We start from the raw sequence: 18,444 nt of genomic DNA, 5'->3' as shown, positions 1-18,444 counted from the left end.
ATTTGGTTCTCTGTCCGTTCTCTCTTTGCTGTAAAGTCCGTTGCGTTTTCTTATTGCGGCACGCCCTCGCAAAGTCCTATCATCCCACATGCATCACACTTTTCATGTTTGAATTTACAGTCAGACGCTATGTGTTGGCCTTAGCAACGATAAACAGTTTATTGGCTGCTTCCCCTTCTTTGAAACCAGCGCATTGCTATGAATGGTTTATCAGGGCGCAACAGGTTCCTCATTGAGTTGCATGTTTGTCCACCGACAACGCGTATGAGTCTGGATTTCTGTTTAGCGGCATCAGTTATTTCATTAGCAGCAAAGACATTTTACATTATTTCACAGTACTCCTCCCATTCCTGATTTGTAGGATAACTGGTGGTAGCGAACCTATTGTTGCCAAAGCCATCTTTTCCAATTCTCTCTCCCCGCACACAGTCAATAATTTGTACTACCCGGGAATCCATCCTCCAGAATCTTCCACCGCTCCCTTTAGTCTCGCATCCAGCGTCGCGCGCCAAACTCTCCGTCGAATGCGTGGCAAACAAATCCAACGCTGTCCTCCATAGTTATCCTCATCGACAAATATGTAGTGTTTTAGGATGCTTCTTAAAAGCAAACCCCGTATTGAGTCAATACTGCCATCTATTGGTAAACATAATACTTAACATAAATATACCAGGTTACTACAGTACCAATTTCCAAAACATCGTTTTAGAGAATTTGGCAGTACGTCCAACCAGTCTCACAACGGGCAGACCACTTGTAACCACGCCAGCCCAGGACCTCCACATCCGGCTATTTCATCTGTGGGGTCGTCTTGAGACCAGCGACCCGGACAGCTGATGAAACTGAGGGTTTCTGCACAAACTGTCACACCAGGGGTCTTGACCTGACTGCAGTTCGGCATTGTAACCGATTTCAGCGGGTAAATGCCACTCTGTAGCAGACAGCGTGTATGGAGAAGTGGACTCCTGGTTTCTACTGTACTGGGTAGATGGCAGACAGCGTGTATGGAGAAGTGGACTCCTGGTTTCTACTGTACTGGGTAGATGGCAGACAGCGTGTATGGAGAAGTGGACTCCTGGTTTCTACTGTACTGGGTAGATGGCAGACAGCGTGTATGGAGAAGTGGACTCCTGGTTTCTACTGTACTGGGTAGATGGCAGACAGCGTGTATGGAGAAGTGGACTCCTGGTTTCTACTGTACTGGGTAGATGGCAGACAGCGTGTATGGAGAAGTGGACTCCTGGTTTCTACTGTACTGGGTAGATGGCAGACAGCGTGTATGGAGAAGTGGACTCCTGGTTTCTACTGTACTGGGTAGATGGCAGACAGCGTGTATGGAGAAGTGGACTCCTGGTTTCTACTGTACTGGGTAGATGGCAGACAGCGTGTATGGAGAAGTGGACTCCTGGTTTCTACTGTACTGGGTAGATGGCAGACAGCGTGTATGGAGAAGTGGACTCCAGGTTTCTACTGTACTGGGTAGATGGCAGACAGCGTGTATGGAGAAGTGGACTCCTGGTTTCTACTGTACTGGGTAAATAGCAGACAGCAACATTTCTTTACTTACCTACACACATACCTTTTTTTCGCACTATTGGTTAGAGTCTGTAAGTAAGCATTTCACTGTAAGGTCGGCACACGTGACAAATAAACTTTGATTTGAGTCCTGTGAAATCCATAGATTAGGGCCTAATGCATTTATTTCAATTGACTGATTTCCTTGTATGAACTGAAACTCAGTAAAATCGTTGCATTTATATTTTTTGTTCAATGTAGTATCAGGGTGACGGTCACAGTCCGACACATTCCATTTAGCATGATATGTTACGTTTAGTATGGTATATATTCATTTGTGGATGTCCATCATAATTGATATGTTACAAATTCCACATTTCTTGTGGCTAATGTTAGCTAGGTGGCAAAACGTTAGTTAGGCTAGGTGTTAGGGTTAAGGTTGGTTAGAAGTTAGGTCAGGGGAAAAGGTTAGCTAACATGCGAAGTAGTTACAAAGTAGACAAACCGTAGTAAGTAGCTGCAAAGTTTCTGATTAGCTAAAATACTAACGTTGTCCAGGATGAGACTTGGACATGCAACCTCTGGGTTGCTAGACGTTCACAACCACCCTCCTTTCGTTTCTGCCTTAAGTGACCTTCTGTCTTATCTAACCATATCATACTTACCATATCAATCTATCCTGGATTTACGTTTATACTATGTTACCATATCAATCTGTCCTGGATTTACGTTTACTATGTTACATCTAGTCTATGAGACCAGTCTGACAGTAACCATCACCCTGTACCTCTAATAAAACATAAACAATCCGTTTTATAGCTGCACATTTACAATACGTTGTGTAAAACTAACAGTGAAATAAGATGCACACTCATCCTCTGGCTTCAGAACATAAGTCCAAACTCTCGCCGTATGGAAGCTCAATGTCGGGAAACTCATTGTATGGAAGCACAATGTATGGAAGCTGTGTGGTAAGAAACGGAAGAAAAAAAACATCCCTCAATCAAAACCATGTAACCTATAGCAGAAAGCTTTCGACGCACCCTCTCCTTTCCACACGCCCACCACTTTCCTTTCGACACACCCATTCGCCCACACTCCGGTCGCCATACGGAGGGTATGGCTAGATGGGATCCAGCTTTCGTCAAATGAATGTCGAAGGTAGATTTTTTTGTTGCATTTTTGCTAACCCTAACCCATTTCCTAACTTTACGTCTTAGTGCTAGAGGCGTCACTACAGACCCTGGTTTGATTCCAGGCCGTACCATAACCGGCTGTAATTGGGAGTCCTATAGGGCGGCGCACAATTGGCCCAGCGTCGTCCGGGTTAGGGTTTGGCAGGGGTAGAACGTCATTGCAAATAAGAATTTGTTCTAAACGGACTTGCCTAGTTTAAATAAATGTCAAATAAAATATAACACATAAAATACCCATATTGAGCTGCAGCTACCTTCCCGGGTCTACAATCTATAGACTGCCGAGGTGATAGACGAGATCACAAGAAGTCTCGCGATTGTCTTTGCAGTGCTCGGTCCTCGGGTCGCGTCCAGTTGCTTTGTGTGCTCTACTATGTGCTGCTCTCTCTCCCTCATCTACAGACCAGACTTCACACCCTGTTCCACGTCGAGGGGCCGGTGCGCGACCATGGAAGCGAACAAAGAGGTAAACGAAAAAACCGTTAGTTAAGAAAAATTAAAAATAAACATTTAAAACCGGCCGGATGTTATTGTGAATAGAACAGTTTGTACTTTCAGCGGAGGGGCTTCCTCTTTCTTCTTTCCGGTAACAAATCGACTAAAACAGCTGGTATGTTAGTTAACCGATGTCATTTTACTGTTATTGCCTGCTGTGTGGCCGTTATTTGACATTAATCGGGATTTATAAAATTTGTCTGCGGGGATTGGGGAAATGGGGAATACACAGTGATCTCAACATAGACGTTAAGAGTAAGGGGAGAGAGAAAAGAGAATACGTGTACAGTTGGAAGCGGGAGTTACTGGCTATATCTTGGCAGGACAGGCCCTGGATGATTGCAGGAAACCGCAGTGGAAGGAAGGAGAGAGGAGAGAGAGGGGTAGCCTAAAGAGAGGGAAAGAGAGCGTGATTGTGTTTGAGAGAGAGAGAGAGAGACAGCCTAAAGAGAGAGTGATTGTGTTAGAGAGCGAGAGAGAGAGAGAGAGATGCACTGGGCTCACCACATCATTTCAAAGTGGACATGTGGGTAATATTTGGTTGAGACATCGATAATCATGGGACAGTTTAAACAACTGTTTCTTAAACACTGTGGATATAGTGGCTCCATGGAAAACCTTTAGAATTAAACAAAGAACTGAACATTGGATGAATCAGGAAATCCCAGAGGCCATTAAATCAAGACTATAACAGAACCAAAGAGGAAGATGCTTTCACTAGACACATCACCCTAAGGATGTACTGGAGGGTTGGGTCAGGTCCTAGGTTATAACTCCAAGATGGGTGTACTGGAGGGGAGGGTCCTAGGTTATTACTCCAAGATGGATGTACTGGAGGGGAGGGTCCTAGGTTATTACTCCAAGATGGATGTACTGGAGGGGAGGGTCCTAGGTTATTACTCCAAGATGGATGTACTGGAGGGGAGGGTCCTAGGTTATTACTCCAAGATGGATGTACTGGAGGGTCGGGTCCTAGGTTATTACTCCAAGATGGATGTAGTGTAGGGGAGGGTCCTAGGTTATTACTCCAAGATGGATGTACTGGAGAGGAGGGTCCTAGGTTATTACTCCAAGATGGATGTACTGGAGAGGAGGGTCCTAGGTTATTACTCCAAGATAGATGTACTGGACGGGAGGGTCCTAGATTATTACTCCAAGATGGATGTACTGGAGGGGAGGGTCCTAGGTTATTACTCCAAGATGGATGTACTGGAGAGGAGGGTCCTAGGTTATTACTCCAAGATAGATGTACTGGACGGGAGGGTCCTAGGTTATTACTCTAAGATGGATGTACTGGAGGGGAGGGTCCTAGGTTATTACTCCAAGATGGATGTAGTGTAGGGGAGGGTCCTAGGTTATTACTCCAAGATGGATGTACAGGAGGGGACGGGAGGGTCCTAGATTATTACTCCAAGATGGATGTACTGGAGGGGAGGGTCCTAGGTTATTACTCCAAGATGGATGTACTGGAGAGGAGGGTCCTAGGTTATTACTCCAAGATAGATGTACTGGACGGGAGGGTCCTAGGTTATTACTCTAAGATGGATGTACTGGAGGGGAGGGTCCTAGGTTATTACTCCAAGATGGATGTTGTGGAGGGGAGGGTCCTAGGTTATTACTCCAAGATGGATGTACTGGAGGGGAGGGTCCTAGGTTATTACTCCAAGATGGATGTACTGGAGGGGAGGGTCCTAGGTTATTACTCCAAGATGGATGTACTGGAGGGGAGGGTCCTAGGTTATTACTCCAAGATGGATGTACTGGAGGGGAGGGTCCTAGGTTATTACTCCAAGATGGATGTACTGGAGGGGAGGGTCCTAGGTTATTACTCCAAGATGGATGTACTGGAGGGGAGGGTCCTAGGTTATTACTCCAAGATGGATGTACTGGAGGGGAGGGTCCTAGGTTATTACTCCAAGATGGATGTACTGGAGGTGAGGGTCCTAGGTTATTACTCCAAGATGGATGTAGTGTAGGGGAGGGTCCTAGGTTATTACTCCAAGATGGATGTACAGGAGGGGACGGGAGGGTCCTAGATTATTACTCCAAGATGGATGTACTGGAGGGGAGGGTCCTAGGTTATTACTCCAAGATGGATGTACTGGAGAGGAGGGTCCTAGGTTATTACTCCAAGATAGATGTACTGGACGGGAGGGTCCTAGGTTATTACTCCAAGATGGATGTACTGGAGGGGAGGGTCCTAGGTTATTACTCCAAGATGGATGTTGTGGAGGGGAGGGTCCTAGGTTATTACTCCAAGATGGATGTACTGGAGGGTCGGGTCCTAGGTTATTACTCCAAGATGGATGTACTGGAGGGGAGGGTCCTAGGTTATTACTCCAAGATGGATGTAGTGGAGGGGGGGGGGGGGGTCCTAGGTTGTTACTCCAAGATGGATGTACTGGAGGGGAGGGGAGGGTCCTAGGTTATTACTCCAAGATGGATGTACTGGAGAGGAGGGTCCTAGGTTATTACTCCAAGATAGATGTACTGGAGGAGGGGGGGGGGGGGGGGGGCTAGGTTGTTACTCCAAGATGGATGTACTGGAGGGGAGGGTCCTAGGTTATTACTCCAAGAATGATGTACTGGACGGTCCTAGGTTATTACTCTACGATGGATATACTGGAGGGGAGGGTCCTAGGTTATTACTCTAAGATGGATGTACTGGAGGGTCGGGTCCTAGGTTATTACTCCAAGATGGATGTACTGGAGGGGAGGGTCCTAGGTTATTACTCCAAGATGAATGTACTGGAGGGGAGGGTCCTAGGTTATTACTCCAAGATGGATGTAGTGGAGGGGATGGTCCTAGGTTATTACTCCAAGATGGATGTACTGGAGGGGAGGGGAGGGTCCTAGGTTATTACTCCAAGATGGATGTAGTGGAGGGGAGGGTCCTAGGTTGTTACTCCAAGATGGATGTACTGGAGAGGAGGGTCCTAGGTTATTACTCCAAGATAGATGTTTCTGGAGGGGGGGGGGGGGGTCCTAGGTTGTTACTCCAAGATGGATGTACTGGAGGGGAGGGGAGGGTCCTAGGTTATTACTCCAAGATGGATGTACTGGAGAGCAGGGTCCTAGGTTATTACTCCAATATGAATGTACTGGAGGGGAGGGGAGGGTCCTAGGTTATTACTCCAAGATGGATGTACAAGCGGAAGCCTTTTCCTTTACAGCAGTGTCTCAGGCTGAAGGTGTCAAGAGACTGTCTGAACTAAACTGCTATAAAGCTATAGGTCTCAACATTATCCCTGCCAGGTTTTAAAGAAATTGTGCTCTACCCTGCTCAACATCTCTGTTGAGCAGGGTAGAGTTTCCAGGGATACGAAACATGCTGCAGTGATCCCCTATCCACAAGAAGGGCAGGAAAAGTGCAACTGGAAAAAGTTATTTATGAACAGATAGAGGAATAAAGAGGCTGGGTCTACTGTGGAGGCTGGGTCTACTGTGGAGACTGTGGAGACTGGGACTACTGTGGAGACTGGGTCTACTGTGGAGACTGGGTCTACTGTGGAGACTGGGTCTACTGTGGAGACTGGGTCTACTGTGGAGACTGTGGAGACTGGGACTACTGTGGAGACTGGGTCTACTGTGGAGACTGGGTCTACTGTGGAGACTGGGTCTACTGTGGAGACTGTGGAGACTGGGACTACTGTGGAGACTGGGTCTACTGTGGAGGCTGGGTCTACTGTGGAGACTGGGTCTACTGTGGAGACTGGGTCCACTGTAGAGACTGGGTCCACTGTGGAGACTGGGTCTACTGTGGAGACTGGGTCTACTGTGGAGACTGGGTCCACTGTGGAGACTGGGTCCACTGTGGAGACTGGGTCTACTGTGGAGACTGGGTCTACTGTGGAGACTGTGGAGACTGGGACTACTGTGGAGACTGGGTCCACTGTGGAGACTGGGTCCACTGTGGAGACTGGGTCCACTGTGGAGACTGGGTCTACTGTGGAGACTGGGTCTACTGTGGAGACTGGGTCTACTGTGGAGACTGGGTCCACTGTGGAGACTGGGTCCACTGTGGAGACTGGGTCTACTGTGGAGACTGGGTCTACTGTGGAGACTGTGGAGACTGGGACTACTGTGGAGACTGGGTCCACTGTGGAGACTGGGTCCACTGTGGAGACTGGGTCTACTGGGGAGACTGGGTCTACTGTGGAGACTGGGTCTACTGTGGAGACTGGGTCTACTGTGGAGACTGGGTCCACTGTAGAGACTGGGTCCACTGTGGAGACTGGGTCTACTGTGGAGACTGGGTCTACTGTGGAGACTGGGTCCACTGTAGAGACTGGGTCCACTGTGGAGACTGGGTCTACTGTGGAGACTGGGTCTACTGTGGAGACTGGGTCTACTGTGGAGACTGGGTCTACTGTGGAGACTGGGTCCACTGTGGAGACTGGGTCCACTGTGGAGACTGGGTCTACTGTGGAGACTGGGTCTACTGTGGAGACTGTGGAGACTGGGACTACTGTGGAGACTGGGTCCACTGTGGAGACTGGGTCCACTGTGGAGACTGGGTCTACTGGGGAGACTGGGTCTACTGGGGAGACTGGGTCTACTGTGGAGACTGGGTCCACTGGGGAGACTGGGTCTACTGGGGAGACTGGGTCTACTGGGGAGACTGGGTCCACTGTGGAGACTGGGTCTACTGTGGAGACTGGGTCTACTGTGGAGATTGTGGAGACTGGGTCTACTGGGGAGACTGGGTCTACTGTGGAGACTGTGGAGACTGGGTCTACTGTGGAGACTGGGTCTTCTGTGGAGACTGGGTCTACTGTGGAGACTGTGGAGACTGGGACTACTGGGGAGACTGGGTCTACTGTGGAGACTGTGGAGACTGGGTCTACTGTGGAGACTGGGTCCACTGTGGAGACTGGGTCTACTGTGGAGACTGGGTCTACTGTGGAGACTGGGTCTACTGTGGAGACTGGGTCTACTGTGAAGACTGGGTCTACTGGGGAGACTGGGTCTACTGTGGAGACTGTGGAGACTGGGTCCACTGTGGAGACTGGGTCTACTGTGGAGACTGGGTCCACTGTGGAGACTGGGTCTACTGTGGAGACTGGGTCTACTGTGAATACTGGGTCCACTGTGGAGACTGGGTCCACTGTGGAGACTGGGTCTACTGTGGAGACTGGGTCTACTGTGGAGACTGGGTCCACTGTGGAGACTGGGTCTACTGTGGAGACTGGGTCCACTGTGGAGACTGGGTCTACTGTGGAGACTGGGTCTACTGTAGAGACTGGGACTACTGTGGAGACTGGGTCCACTGTGGAGACTGGGTCCACTGTGGAGACTGGGTCTACTGTGGAGACTGGGTCTACTGTAGAGACTGGGTCTACTGTGGAGACTGGGTCTACTGTGGAGACTGGGTCTACTGTAGAGACTGGGTCCACTGTGGAGACTGGGTCTACTGTGGAGACTGGGTCCACTGTGGAGACTGGGTCCACTGTAGAGACTGGGTCTACTGTGGACCTGTATTAGGACCTGTATTGGGACCTGTATTAGGACCTGTATTGGGACCTGTATTGGGACCTGTGATGAGACCTGTATTTGGACCTGTATTAGGACCTGTGGTGGGACCTGTATTGGGACCTGTATTGGGACCTGTATTAGGACCTGTATTAGGACCTGTATTGGGACCTGTATTGGGACCTGTGGTGGGACCTGTGGTGGGACCTGTATTGGGACCTGTATTGGGACCTGTATTAGGACCTGTATTAGGACAAAGTTTTGTGACGTTTTGATCTTCGGGCAGGTTTTTGGGGGCTGTTCACGCACACAGAATGTTTTATTGAGGCAAGTTGAGGTTCGGTAGCCGATGTCTATGCCCCTTCGTTCGTCATTGGTCAAGAGTTCTACTCCTAGTAGGATTGGGAACTATGGACGTGATTCTTCAATTAAGTGTTTGTTGTTATTCAACAAGAGACGACTAGTTTTCATGCAAGTTCACTTGAGAATTACTGCCCCAATTGTAGATGTAAAAATGCACGACTAAGACCTTGTAAAAAAAAAACATCACAATTATTTTCAGATTTCTTGATTTATCTTAGATTAATTCAGACTATTTTAAGAAAGTGTTACTGGCTATGTTGTCTCAAGAGGGACAAACAGTCATATTGCTACTTTTTTTTGTTCTCGTTTATTTTAAGCAAAGTTCTTTTGAAGGAGTATGCAAGCACAGACTTTCACTTTCGCATAGCTGAGTTCTACTAGGAGCAGTGAGAACCCAGTCTGAGTGTTTTGCTGCTGGGGGGAGATGTTCTACTAGGAGCAGTGAGAACCCAGTCTGAGTGTTTTGCTGCTGGGGGGAGATGTTCTACTAGGAGCAGTGAGAACCCAGTCTGAGTGTTTTGCTGCTGGGGGGAGATGTTCTACTAGGAGCAGTGAGAACCCAGTCTGAGTGTTTTGCTGCTGGGGGAGATGTTCTACTAGGAGCAGTGAGAACCCAGTCTGAGTGTTCTGCTGCTGGGGGGGGGGGGGATGTTCTACTAGGAGCAGTGAGAACCCAGTCTGAGTGTTCTGCTGGGGGGAGATGCTCTACTAGGAGCAGTAAGAACCCAGTCTGAGTGTTCTGCTGCTGGGGGGGAGATGCTCTATTAGGAGCAGTAAGAACCCAGTCTGAGTGTTCTGCTGCTGGGGGGAGATGTTCTACTAGGAGCAGTAAGAACCCAGTCTGGGTGTTCTGCTGGGGGGGGGGGGGGATGTTCTAGTAGGAGCAGTGAGAACCCAGTCTGAGTGTTCTGCTGCTGGGGGGGAGATGCTCTATTAGGAGCAGTAAGAACCCAGTCTGAGTGTTCTGCTGCTGGGGGGAGATGTTCTACTAGGAGCAGTAAGAACCCAGTCTGGGTGTTCTGCTGGGGGGGGGGGGGAGATGTTCTACTAGGAGCAGTGAGAACCCAGTCTGGGTGTTCTGCTGCTGGGGGGAGATGTTCTACTAGGAGCAGTGAGAACCCAGTCTGAGTGTTCTGCTGCTGGGGGGGGGGGGGGGGGGGGGGGGGGGGATGCTCTAGGGGAAACACTTCCTGGTTCCTGGCTCTTCTCAAATATTTGGAACCAAGTACTGATCACTACAACCCACAAAAGTGGATACAGCAACCCTGGGAAAACCCTCTGCATTAACAGCAGACTTGCACATTTCCTCAGTCAAAACAATGTACTGAGCAAACGTCAAATTTCCCTTTTTACCAAATTACCGTACGATAGACCACGTATTCACCCTGCACACCCTAATTGTCAAACAAACAAAAACAAAGTCTCATGTTTTGTTGTTTTCAAAAAAACGTTTGACTCAATTTGGCATGAGGGTCTGCTATACAAATGGATGGAAAGTGGTGTTTGAGGGGAAAAACGTACGACTTTATAAAATCCTCTGTGTAACAGCATAAAACATCAAATAATACAGAGCAGAAATAGACCGATACCCGCTAATGATCAAAATCCAGAAAAGAGTAATTCAATTCTACAACCACCTATAAAAGGAAGCGTTTCCCAAACCTTCAATAACAAAGCTATCACCTACAGAGAGATGAACCTGGAGAAGAGTCCCTTAAGCAAGCTGGTCCTGGGGCTCTGTTCACAAACACAAACAGACCTCACAGAGCCCCAGGACAGCAGCACAATTAGACCCAACCGAATCATGAGAAAATCAAAAGATAATTATTTGACAAATTGGAAAGAAAAATCAGAGCAAACTGGAATGCTATTTGGCCCTAAACAGAGAGTACACAGTGGCAGAATACCTGACCACTGTGACTTACCCAAACGTATGGAAAGCTCTGACTATGTACAGACTCAGTGAGCATAGCCTTGAGAGAGAGAGCGAGAGAGGGGTGGGTCAGTGAATGGTTACATTGTGTTCAACAGGAGCTGTATACTCTGTCTACTGTATAAATTAATGTTGTTTGTAGAGTGTGTGTGGTTGGGTGGGTGGGAGAGGCGAAGGAGTATTTCAGTAGTTGGTGGTGATGGAGGTAAAACAGTCAGACATTATTCACCCTATAGCACATAACCCAACATGTTCAGGTGGACTAGAACCCAACATGTTCAGGTGGACTAGAACCCAACATGTTCAGGTGGACTAGAACCCAACATGTTCAGGTGGACTAGAACCCAACATGTTCAGGTGGACTAGAACCCAACATGTTCAGGCAGACTAGAACCCAACATGTTCAGGTGGACTAGAACCCAACATGTTCAGGTGGACTAGAACCCAACATGTTCAGGTGGACTAGAACCCAACATGTTCAGGCAGACTAGAACCCAACATGTTCAGGCAGACTAGAACCCAACATGTTCAGGCAGACTAGAACCCAACATGTTCAGACAGACTAGAACCCAACATGTTCAGGTGGACTAGAACCCAACATGTTCAGGCAGACTAGAACCCAACATGTTCAGGTGGACTAGAACCCAACATGTTCAGGCAGACTAGAACCCAACATGTTCAGGTGGACTAGAACCCAACATGTTCAGGTGGACTAGAACCCAACATGTTCAGGTGGACTAGAACCCAACATGTTCAGGCAGACTAGAACCCAACATGTTCAGGCAGACTAGAACCCAACATGTTCAGACAGACTAGAACCCAACATGTTCAGGTGGACTAGAGCCCAACATGTTCAGGCAGACTAGAACTCAACATGTTCAGGTGGACTAGAGCCCAACATGTCCAGACAGACTAGAACCCAACATGTTCAGGTGGACTAGAACCCAACATGTTCAGGCAGACTAGAACCCAACATGTTCAGGCAGACTAGAACCCAACATGTTCAGGCAGACTAGAACCCAACATGTTCAGGTGGACTAGAACCCAACATGTTCAGGTGGACTAGAACCCAACATGTTCAGACAGACTAGAACCCAACATGTTCAGGTGGACTAGAACTCAACATGTTCAGGTGGACTAGAACCCAACATGTTCAGACAGACTAGAACCCAACATGTTCAGGCGGACTAACCTGTCTGTCGGCTATGTCTGTCTCTCACTGTCTGTCGGTATGTCCGTCTGTCTGTCTGTCATCTATGTCTGTCTGTCTGCCTACAGCGTGGAATAATATTTCAGATTGAGCTATGAGCTGAATTTTTACTAAATATTTTATATACGATGTTATTTATTCTTATGGTATTATACAATTTGTCTATCTAAATTATTTATTTCATAGCCGTATTAAAATATATTAAAACATGATTTCATATTATAAGTCTGTTTTTAAATGACCTAACTTGACAAAGCTTCTCCTTGCTGCCTGGTATTTTTGGCAGGCTGACTGGTGGTAGCTATTAAAGCACTGTATTTATGTCCTGTGGGTTTGAAATAGCACATAGAGAGAGAGAGAACAGCTGAACAGCAGAACCCGAGACAGAGCTGCATTTCCTTTCAAAGTATATATATAAAAAAAATATGAAAAAATCCCCAATTTTGAAACCCATATTCAAGGTTTCAAAGACCTGCCTGATGAGAATAGGCTACTCGTCCTGTTGGGGGAGAACAGAGAGCTGTCTGCCATACATTGCTGTCTGCCATGAAATGAGGGACACTGTCTGATAGACCATGTCCTTTATTTCATTGTCATTGTCCGTTGTATGGTTATTTTGACCCGTATGTATACAGGGCACATTTGAAAAAGAGACCTAGGGCTCAGTATGTCTTCCCTGTTAAAATAAAAATAAAATTAGGCCCTGTGAGTGTTTAAAATAGATCTCTCCCCTGAGGAGACACACAGAGAGAGACACAGAGAGAGCGAGAGAGAATGTTAACACATGTTTCCCATGCCATAAAATCCCCTTGAATTGAAATTAATTGAGAAAGAGAAAGAGAGAGACGGAGAGAGAGAGAGAGAGTCAGAGAGAGAGAGGTCAGAGAGGGTTGGTTGAGTTCAGGTTTCTTCACAGCAGCCTGTGAGTTTAACACCCTGGTCCTATCCACTGCTGTTCCCACGGACCATTTCTGATATCCACATTAATCAACCATAGTAGGGCTGACTCTCTGGCCTTCTCTCTTCCTGTGTGTCCTGGAGAGCTACACTCCTGTAGGTTTGAGCAGGGCTGCCCAACCCTGTTCCTGGAGAGCTACCCTCCTGTAGGTTTGAGCAGGGCTGCCCAACCCTGTTCCTGGAGAGCTACCCTCCTGTAGGTTTGAGACTTCAGGTAGGCCTCAGGTAGACTTCAGGTAGGCCTCAGGTAGACTTCAGGTAGGCCTCAGGTAGACCTCAGGTAGGCCTCAGGTAGACAGGTAGGCCTCAGGTAGACCTCAGGTAGGCTTCAGGTAGGCCTCAGGTAGACCTCAGGTAGACCTCAGGTAGGCTTCAGGTAGGCCTCAGGTAGGCCTCAGGTAGGCCTCAGGTAGGCCTCAGGTAGACCTCAGGTAGACCTCAGGTTGGCCTCAGGTTGGCCTCAGTTATGGTGGTACCATACGGTTTTTGAACTAAGAAATCTACTCGGCTGCTATATTGTATCATTTAAATCCCAGCAGTTTTGCTTTGACCATGGAGGGACTCTGTAGCCTATGAAATGACCTGTGTTTGAAAACGTGGAGCCTCTGGCAAATAAGTTTTGGATTCCTTGTTTTATGGTTGCTTTGGCAGCTCGTCTGATGGCGGCATCACATACCTGTATACAGCCTCAAGGCAAGTTTTGAATTGGATTACGAATTAATATGTACAGGTATATATTTATACATGGGCTAGGAGTTTTTCCTGATCAGGTCACTAACCACTAACTCTACCACGTGTTTGATCAGATCACTAACTCTACCACGTGTTCGATCAGATCACTAACCACTAACTCTACCAGGTGTTTAGACACAGTTTATGTGTGTTGTTGTGACTCCTGGATTCTTTTCACCTGTTGTCTCTCAGGTGTTGTCGTCGGCAACCAGGAAGTGTTTCCCTTAGTGACCGTCGGGCCATGGAGCTGAGATAACTCCGCCCCCTCTGCTGTGGTAACCATGGGAACGTCCCGATGCTTCCGTCTGGCGTTCCTGCTGGGGTCTGTGTTAATGGTCCTGCTCATCATCCTCTATTGGGACGACGTGGGAGCGCTCAATCTCTACCCCCACGACCCTCATGACCTTTACCCCCATGACCCTCACCCCCACCCCACCTCACCCAGCTCCCCCACACCCACCAAACCCCCACCCAGGGACACAGAGGAGCAAGCGACCCACAAACCCCCCAGAACCACAGAGCCTGACCGGCCTGGAGAGGGGAGGAGGGCGACCCCCAAACCCCCAGGGGTGGAACACCCCCTCCCCCAAGTAACAGACTCCTCAGAGCTGGAGGGGAGGTGGAGAGGAAGGGAAGGGAAGCGAGAAGAGGAGAGAGTGAGGCAGGCAGAGGAAGAGAAAAGAGAGGAGGAGGGGAGGAGACAGGAGGAGAGGAGGAGGCGGATCAGTCATATGTGTTCTGGGAACGGAACATTAGAATTCCCAGGAAAATTCCGGACGTTTGACCAGATTCCCAACCGGGAGTTAAACCACCTGATCGTAGACGACAGACATGAGATCATCTACTGCTATGTTCCCAAGGTAGGGAGGGGAAGAGGACTGTCCGCCCCTCAGAGCCGGGTTCCCCTCTGGGTTTCTTCCTAGGTTCCTGCCTTCTAGGGAGTTTTTCCTAGACACTGTGCTTCTGCATCTGCATTGCTTGCTGTTTGGAGTGATAGGCTGTCTGTCTGTAAAGCACTATGTGACAACTGTTGATATAAAAAAAGATTTGATCCTCCAACCCTTCGCCTCCCATCCTCTTCCTCCTCCTACCCGTTCACCTCCCATCCTCTTCCTCCTCCTACCCCTTCGCCTCCCATCCTCTTCCTCCTCCTACCCGTTCACCTCCCATCCCCTTCCTCCTCTTCCTTCTCCTACCCCTTCGCCTCCTATCCTCTTCCTCCTCCTACCCCTTTGCCTCCCATCCTCTTCCTCCTCCTACCCCCTCGCCTCCCATCCTCTTCCTCCCAACCCTTCGCCTCCCATCCTCCTCCTACCCCTTCGCCTCCCATCCTCGTCCTCCTCCTCCTACCCCTTCGCCTCCTATCCTCCTCCTCCTACCCCTTCGCCTCCCATCCTTGTCCTCCCAACCCTTCACCTCCCATCCTCTTCCTCCCAATCCTTCGCCTCCTATCCTCCTCCTCCTACCCCTTCACCTCCCATCCTCGTCCTCCTCCTAACCCTTCGCCTCCCATCCTCGTCCTCCTACCCCTTCACCTCCCATCCTCTTCCTCCTCCTACCCCGTCGCCTCCCACCCATCCTCGTCCTCCTACCCCTTCGCCTCCCATCCTCCTCCTCCTACCCCTTCGCCTCCCATCCTCCTCCTACCCCGTCGCTTCCCATCCTCCTCCTCCTCTCCTTCTCTCCTCCCTCCTCACCTCCTTTCCTCCCCCCTCCTCTCCTTCTCTCCTCCACCTCCTCTCCTCCACCTCCTCTCCTCCTCCTCTCTCTAGGTAGCATGTACCAACTGGAAGCGTGTAATGGTGGTTCTCTCTGAGGGTCTGCTGGCTCCGGATGGACAACCTTACCGCGACCCCCAGGCCCTGCCCCCTGACCTCATACACAACTCCTCCCTGCACCTCACCTTCTCCAAGGTCTGGATACTGTGTGTATACTGTCTGTATACTGTGTGTATACTGTCTGAATACTGTGTGTATACTGTCTGTATACTGTGTGTATACTGTCTGTATGCTCTGTGTATACTGTCTGTATGCTGTGTGTATACTGTCTGTATGCTGTGTGTATACTGTGTGTATACTGTCTGTATACTGTGTGTATACTGTGTGTATACTGTCTGTATACTGTGTGTATACTGTGTGTATACTGTGTGTATACTGTGTGTATACTGTCTGTATACTGTGTGTATACTGTCTGTATACTGTCTGTATACTGTGTGTATACTGTGTGTATACTGTCTGTATACTGTGTGTATACTGTCTGTATACTGTGTGTATACTGTCTGTATACTGTGTGTATACTGTCTGTATACTGTCTGTATACTGTGTGTATACTGTGTGTATACTGTGTGTATACTGTCTGTATACTGTCTGTATACTGTGTGTATACTGTGTGTATACTGTCTGTATACTGTGTGTATACTGTCTGTATACTGTCTGTATACTGTGTGTATACTGTGTGTATACTGTCTGTATACTGTGTGTATACTGTGTGTATACTGTCTGTATACTGTGTGTATACTGTGTGTATACTGTCTGTATACTGTGTGTATACTGTCTGTATACTGTGTGTATACTGTGTGTATACTGTGTGTATACTGTGTGTATACTGTGTGTATACTGTCTGTATACTGTGTGTATACTGTGTGTATACTGTGTGTGTACTGTCTGTATACTGTCTGTATACTGTCTGTATACTGTCTGTATACTGTCTGTATACTGTCTGTATACTGTCTGTATACTGTGTGTATACTGTGTGTATACTGTGTGTGTACTGTGTGTATACTGTCTGTATACTGTGTGTATACTGTCTGTATACTGTGTGTATACTGTCTGTATACTGTGTGTATACTGTGTGTGTGAACAATAGTGACGCGTCATCCAACTTCTTTATCCCCTTCTCTTCACTCTATCCATCCTCATCCCCTCCCTCCTCCTCCTCCTCCTCCTCCTCCTCCTCCTCCTCCTCCTCCTCCTATAGTTCTGGCGTAGGTATGGCCGTCTCTCCCGTCACCTGATGAGGGTGAAACTCCAGAGTTACACCAAGTTCCTGTTTGTCCGCGATCCCTTCGTCCGACTCATCTCCGCCTTCCGGAACAAGTTCCAACAGCCCAACGAAGACTTCTACCGCCAGTTTGGCTCGGTCATGCTACGTCGTTATGGAAACGAAAACGGGACCTCCAGGGTTCCGGAGTCAGCGGCGGAGGCGTTCGAGGCGGGGATCCAGCCGTCGTTCTCTGAGTTCGTCCGGTATCTCCTCGACCCCCAGACGGAGCAGGAGCAGCCATTCAACGAACACTGGCGCCAGGTGGGTGGGTGTGTGTGTGTGTGTGTGTGTGTGTGTGTGTGTGTGTGTGTGTGAGTCTGCGTGTGCGTGTATGTGGGTGTGTCTGCGCGTGTGTGTCTGCGTGTGCGTGTATGTGGGTGTGTGTGTGTGTGCGTCTGTGCGTGTGTGTATGAGTCTGCGTGTGTCTGTGTGTGCGTGTATGTGTGTGCTCTCAACCCAACTGTACTTAATTAACTTATTCTTCTCCTCCTCTCCAGGTGTACCGGCTCTGTCACCCCTGTCAGATCCACTATGATTTCATCGGCACGCTGGAAAACCTGGAGGACGACTCGGATCAGCTGCTCCGGATCCTGGGCCTGGAAGACCAGATAAAGTTCCCGCCTAGCAACCGGAACCGCACGGCGACCAGCTGGGAACGGGATTGGTTCGCTGAGGTTCCGGCCGAGTTGAGGAGGAAGCTGTACAGTTTGTATGAGCCAGACTTTGAGCTGTTTGGGTATCCTAAACCAGAGAGTCTGCTCCATCACTGATAGGCTGTTTGGGTATCCTAAACCAGAGAGCCTGCTCCATCACTGATAGGCTGTTTGGGTATTCTAAACCAGAGTCTGCTCCATCACTGATAGGCTGTTTGGGTATTCTAAACCAGAGAGCCTGCTCCATCACTGATAGGCTGTTTGGGTATTCTAAACCAGAGAGCCTGCTCCATCACTGATAGGCTGTTTGGGTATTCTAAACCAGAGTCTGCTCCATCACTGATAGGCTGTTTGGGTATCCTAAACCAGAGAGCCTGCTCCATCACTGATAGGCTGTTTGGGTATTCTAAACCACAGAGCCTGCTCCATCACTTGATGCCTTACACATGTGGCTGAGAGCCGTGGATTTGAACCCTGTATACATGCAAGTCCGCCGCAAGGCTGTGCTGTTAGCCCACTGAGCTAAAGCCTAGGCATTAACTTAGGGAGCTAACGCAACCCTCTAGCTCTCCACGATCAGGAGAGAAGAACCATTTAAGTGTTATTTTTCTAAAGGGAATAGTGCTGTAAAAAAAAAAACGTTTTTAAATAAAACATTTTTGGGGAAATAAATTGCTTAGTCATTTGTGTGTTTTGTCCCACTTTCACACAGAATTCAGTTGTAACATCATTATTATCATTATTATCATTATTATCATTATTATTTCTTACTGAAGGTCATATTTTTTATTTAACGAGGCAAGTCAGTTCAGAACAAATTCTTATTTACAGTGACGGCCTACCCCGGGCCAAACCCGGGCGGCCCCGGGCCAAACC

At 48.5% G+C, this 18,444-nt stretch overlaps 1 protein-coding gene across 3 annotated transcripts; it reads left to right on the top strand.

The window, feature by feature from the left end:
- The first annotated feature begins 1,375 nt into the window (after positions 1 to 1,375).
- LOC110493331 (carbohydrate sulfotransferase 12) lies at positions 1,376 to 18,240 on the top strand. Of its 3 annotated transcripts, XM_036947949.2 has the most exons (6): positions 1,376 to 2,676; positions 3,114 to 3,177; positions 14,066 to 14,733; positions 15,646 to 15,786; positions 16,850 to 17,176; positions 17,413 to 18,240. In XM_036947949.2, exons 3-6 carry the CDS (start codon positions 14,155 to 14,157, stop codon positions 17,683 to 17,685), a joined length of 1,320 nt encoding a protein of 439 aa, XP_036803844.2. In that variant the 5' UTR covers positions 1,376 to 2,676; positions 3,114 to 3,177; positions 14,066 to 14,154; the 3' UTR covers positions 17,686 to 18,240. The 3 variants fall into 3 exon arrangements, with proteins under 3 accessions (XP_036803844.2, XP_036803843.2, XP_090051053.1); XM_036947948.2 differs by lacking the exon at positions 1,376 to 2,676 and having other exon boundaries at positions 2,734 to 3,177; XM_090194927.1 differs by lacking the exon at positions 1,376 to 2,676 and having other exon boundaries at positions 3,031 to 3,321.
- The last annotated feature ends 204 nt before the right edge of the window (positions 18,241 to 18,444 follow it).

This window comes from Oncorhynchus mykiss, chromosome 13, assembly GCF_057628025.1.
Source record: "Oncorhynchus mykiss isolate SJ-2025 chromosome 13, ASM5762802v1, whole genome shotgun sequence".
Classification (NCBI taxonomy): domain Eukaryota; kingdom Metazoa; phylum Chordata; class Actinopteri; order Salmoniformes; family Salmonidae; genus Oncorhynchus; species Oncorhynchus mykiss.
This window is presented reverse-complemented; position numbering and strand designations above follow the sequence as displayed.

Coding starts and splice junctions, on each gene's coding strand:
- LOC110493331 (XM_036947949.2), top strand. CDS start 14,155: ATGGGAACGTCCCGATGCTTCCGTCTGGCGTTCCTGCTGGGGTCTGTG. Junction 14,734..15,645: donor TCTACTGCTATGTTCCCAAG/GTAGGGAGGGGA, acceptor TCCTCTCTCTAG/GTAGCATGTACCAACTGGAA. Junction 17,177..17,412: donor TCAACGAACACTGGCGCCAG/GTGGGTGGGTGT, acceptor CCTCCTCTCCAG/GTGTACCGGCTCTGTCACCC.